Here is a 4,423-nt window from a genome sequence, read left to right as displayed (position 1 = left end):
CGTGTGGGGCAGAGGCCCCAAGAGGCTTAGCCACTATTGGTGCCCAGCACTTATTAGGCCAATCGAGCAGATTGGCTCGGGCCCTTGAGGACCAACCTGGTTCCCAGTCTTGCCGACTCTGTGGGTCTTCGCCGCTGGCCGGGCCCCCAGCCGCCTAAACAGACACCAGAACTTGACGGCATTCCCACAGGTACCGGGTGCCAGACCTCACCGGGACAAGGAAGCGGTTTGTTTATTTACAACAAAAACTGTGTAACATAATCCTCTCTCCAACACAGAGGACTTGACAAAACACACAAAGCAAGTCTGTCTCGGCCAGGGCCGCGCAGCCGGAGTGGGCAAGACGAGGAGGGCCGTCCAGGACTCACGCCACGTCTGTGTTTTTTAAAAAGAAACGACCTTAAAGAACAGCTTTCTACTCAGTCCCTACACCTTCACCTGCTCTAATCCAACTATGAGAATGTGACACCAGAAACAGCCCCTGGGAAAATGCACCCCGGCAGCAGCGTCCTGGGGATGGGGGGGGGGGTTGTGCTAAGGCAATGGTGGGGGCCGAATGCCAGCTCCTCTTCCAACAGGTCCCTTTGGGGGGGCTTCTCTCTGCAAGTCCCCCTAAGCTGGAGTTGGGGCTTCACCGGCTTCACTCCTCTTGCTTGTCGTAACTTGAAGCATCTGGGGGCCAAGCACAGAGACAATAAACCACCCCGTGGGTCCTGGCGGTCTGAAGCAGCCAGGACACCTCTGTGAGATGGAGTCAGGGGTCAGGAGGGGCTGCTGTGGGGCAGCACCCCGACCCCTCCGCCCATCTAGCAGGGCCAGGTGCTGGGAACCGGCTTCCAACTCAAACAGCTCCTATGGAACTTCAGACGGAGAAGCCAGGATACGGTCTCGGGCCATCTGCGTAGAAAAGGACCCAATCAACCACCAAGCTCTGCGGGGAGCAAGTGCCCTTCTCAACTGGCCGTGAGCAGCAGCATCTCCTCAAGCCACTCAGTGACTCTGGTGCGCCCCGGCACCCCACCCCCACCCCACCAGCTGTTTCCCGAGAGGAGGCTACCAAGCAGTGGCAAACACTGGCCACTCAGACCTCTCAGGGTGTCACCAGGCAAGGCACCCAGGCCAACCCATTTACAGGTGCCTCTATGGGTGACTTTGCCAGCCCTTCCTGCACCTGGTGGGTGCTGATGCCACAGCCAGTGTGGGGCTTGACCAGCACCCCCAGTTCCCACTCTCTGGCCCCACCGCTTCCCGTGTGTGATCTTGGGTAAGTTACACACAATCCTCTGCTTCCCCACCTCGAACATGGGCAAGAGGTGCGCGGCACTGCGGGGTGAAGGCCGGCCAGGGGAAGGTGAGGTGGGAACTGAACAAGTAGCATTCCACCTCCCTGCGGCTCGTCTTAAAGTCACGCTGGTCTTCGACGTGGTCACTGCTGCCAGCTGTGCCTGGTTCTGGTCACCCGGCTGGGCGACTCTACAGACAGTAACTGGATCAATGGTTTCTGGGAGGTGTGGCAATGAAGGTGGGGGGGGGATGGGGAGGTAATAAGAAAGGAACGTTCTAAAATTAATCATGGTAAAGATCGATATGACTGGCCATCTAGCTCAGAAGCAACAAAGCCCACACGGAAGAAGCACACCAGCCTGTGTGACTATGAGGTGTTGAAAGGATCAGGTATCAGGCATCAAAGAACAAAAAAATCATATCATTGTGAATGAGGGGGAGTGCAGAGTGGAGACCCAAAGCCCATCTGTAGGCAACTGGACATCCTCTTACAGAAGGGTTGCGGAGAGGAGACGATCCAGTCAGGGTGCAGTGTAGCAACGATGAAACATACAACTTTCCTCTAGTTCTTTAATACTTCCTCCCCCTGCAAACCCCGCCCCCACTATCATGACCTCAATTCTACCTTACAAATCTGGCTAGACCAGGGGATGTACACTGGGACAGATAGGAACTGGAAACACAGGGAATCCAGGGTGGATGATCCCTTCAGGACCAGTGGTGAGAGTGGTGATACTGGGAGGGTGGAGGGAAGGTGGGGTAGAAAGGGGGAACCGATTACAAGGGTCTACATATAACCCCCTCCCTGGGGGATGGACAACAGAAAATTGAGTGAAGGGAGACATCAGACAGTGTAAGACATGACAAAATAATAATTTATACATTATCAAGGGTTCATGAGGGAGGGGGTGGTAGGGAGGGAGGGGGAAAAATGAGGAGCTGATGCCAGGGGCTTAAGTGGAGAGCAGTTGTTCTGAGAAGGATGAGGGCGATCAATGTACAAATGTGCTTGACAAAATGGATGGATGGATTGACTGTGATGAGTTGTATGAGCCCCCAATTAAAATGATTTAAAAAAAGATTGATATGATTAAAATATTGAATTATATGGTATGTGGATTATTGGCCAATAAAACTTTTTTTAAAGGAAAAGAAAAAAAACCCCAAACGCTAATTTTGAATCCTGCTGGGACTACGGCCACCACTCCTCCCCAATTGTCACTTCCAAACACGGTGATCCAGATCCAGCAGCCCACCCAAACCCCAATCCATGCCACCGGCCGAGTCCACCTCGGTCCCAGGACTCTCTGTCCAGCCTGTCTTTCTCCCTTGGAGAATTCGGTGGGTTTGAACCTCGACCTTGAGGGTGGCAGTCCAATGCCTAAGCCCTCACTCCACTGGTGCTGGGGCCGCGTCAGTGCTGGCCTGTGAACTTGAGAGCGAGGTGTACGGCGGAGTGGTTGGCCCTTCGGGGCCTGTATTAGCCCGAGAGAACTCTGTACCATGTCCTGATAGACAACTCAACCCTGAGCATTTCTCACTGGGATGACAACCCGCTCGCTTTCATCTAGAGCTGCCTCTGCGGCTCTGTGCAGCCCTTGCCACAGACCTGAGATCCTAGCGAGGAGAAAGCGAGCACTCAGTGAAGCGCGGCCAGGGCCACATGAAGGGAACCGTTTCTCCACACAGACGGGGAAACAGTGATACAGAAAGTGGGGTGGCCACGTCAACATCAGACAAAGCCGACTTCAGGGGAAATAACAGTACTGGAGTTAAAGAAAGCCCCGTGCATAAAAGGGTCCACTGACTGATGGAGAAGATGCGGCAGACCTATCTGTGCAGGCTCCTGACAGCAACGCTTCAAAACTCGGGAAGCAGAAATGCACCGGAGGGCGGGGGCGGCCAGCCCTCGCTGCCCTCGAGAGCTGGGAGCAGGGCTGGGTGATGGGAAGGACTTGGCCAAGCCGAGCAGTGATCAACCTCTCCCACCTAACTGAAGGAGGCCTGGTGTTACACGCTGGGCTGCTAACCGCTGGTCAGCAGTTTGGCACCACCATGGGGGAGACGAGGCTCTCTACTCCTGTAAAGGGCGACAGTCTCAGAAACCACAGGGGTGGCTCGACCCTGTCCAACAGGGCTGCTATGAGTCGGCATTGGCTTGATGGCCGTGAGGACAGAACAGCGAGACTGTCCACGCGTGGTGACCGACGGAACTAGGGTTGCTGGCCAGCCTCAACTCCCACACACGCCGGCCCGAACACTGCCAAGGATCGGGATTTCAGAGCGAGAGCCGGAGCGGGGGCCCCTGGGTGATTCCCTGTGCTGCCCCTTCAGCCCTGAAGAGGTGGGAGCCTTTCCGTGATGGGACACCGAACAGCACAAAGAAGAGGCGGTGTCCAATCTCCTCTGTGACACAGCGGCTTCCGGGAGAAGCCCAACTGTGGGTAGAAGTGAGCAGGATGAACATGGGTCATCCTCGAGAACCTGGGGAGGTGCAGCCCAGACCCTCCCAGATCCCACCCCACTTCAGACCCATCTGGCTCTTAGGAGGTTGGCAGGGTGGGGTTTTCCCACAGAAGCCAATGCAGAAGCACGCTTGAATGCAGTGTAGGAGAAAGAGCTCAGAGCTCCCTGAGGTGCCAGGGCAGCGCACAGTTGTCCGGGCTTGGGTTCTGAGGGAGAGAGCGCCAGGAGAGGATGGCCCAGAGAGGGCAGACAGAGGTGGGACATACGAATCCCAGGGGAGGTGCTTACCCACCCCCCACCCCCCTGCGGGGGCAGCCCAGCCCCAGTCCCCATGAAACAGACCTCGGCAGTGACAGGCCAGCAGGCCCTGATAGGCGCGCTCAATGAGCAGTAATCAGAGAAGAGTGTGAACGTGGAAGCGAGACGACAGGGAAGGCGATGGGCCGGGATGAGCGCCCGGGGCATTTACGGGGAAATCTGAGGACAAAGAGGGAACGGAGGCCCGGGTCCGACAGGCAGCGTTCCCACGGCATCGAGTGCCCGGTGGCCCAGACTTCCGGCAGGACAGACACCCAGAAAACACTGACAGGCAATGAGAAACCTCCGGACCTTGGATTCCGACTCACAGTGGCCTGGAACGGTGTCAGCGGCTGTGTGCATCTTTGTGGGAGTT

General features: G+C 56.4%; 1 protein-coding gene across 4 annotated transcripts in view; it reads right to left on the bottom strand.

The window, feature by feature from the left end:
- Window positions 1-214: 214 nt before the first annotated feature.
- The window catches only part of FKBP6 (FKBP prolyl isomerase family member 6 (inactive)), a 24,355-nt gene continuing 20,146 nt past the window's right edge, over window positions 215-4,423 (bottom strand). For 2 of the 4 annotated variants that reach the window (XM_045285974.1, XM_045285972.1), the window contains exon 8: window positions 215-672. Coding sequence is in view for 2 of the 4 variants with exons in the window: in XM_045285972.1 (XP_045141907.1) it covers window position 672 (1 nt within the window). In the remaining 2 variants the exon portion in view is untranslated. Of the gene's footprint in view, window positions 898-4,423 lie in introns of all 4 variants that reach the window. The other 2 variants (XM_045285971.1, XM_045285973.1) reach the window with 1 other exon arrangement.

The sequence above is a fragment of the Echinops telfairi genome, unplaced genomic scaffold (assembly GCF_000313985.2).
Source record: "Echinops telfairi isolate 266 unplaced genomic scaffold, ASM31398v2 ScPeMD7_5;HRSCAF=22, whole genome shotgun sequence".
NCBI lineage: Eukaryota > Metazoa > Chordata > Mammalia > Afrosoricida > Tenrecidae > Echinops > Echinops telfairi.
The sequence above is the reverse complement of the archived record's forward strand: the minus strand, read 5'-3'. Positions and strand labels throughout refer to the sequence as shown.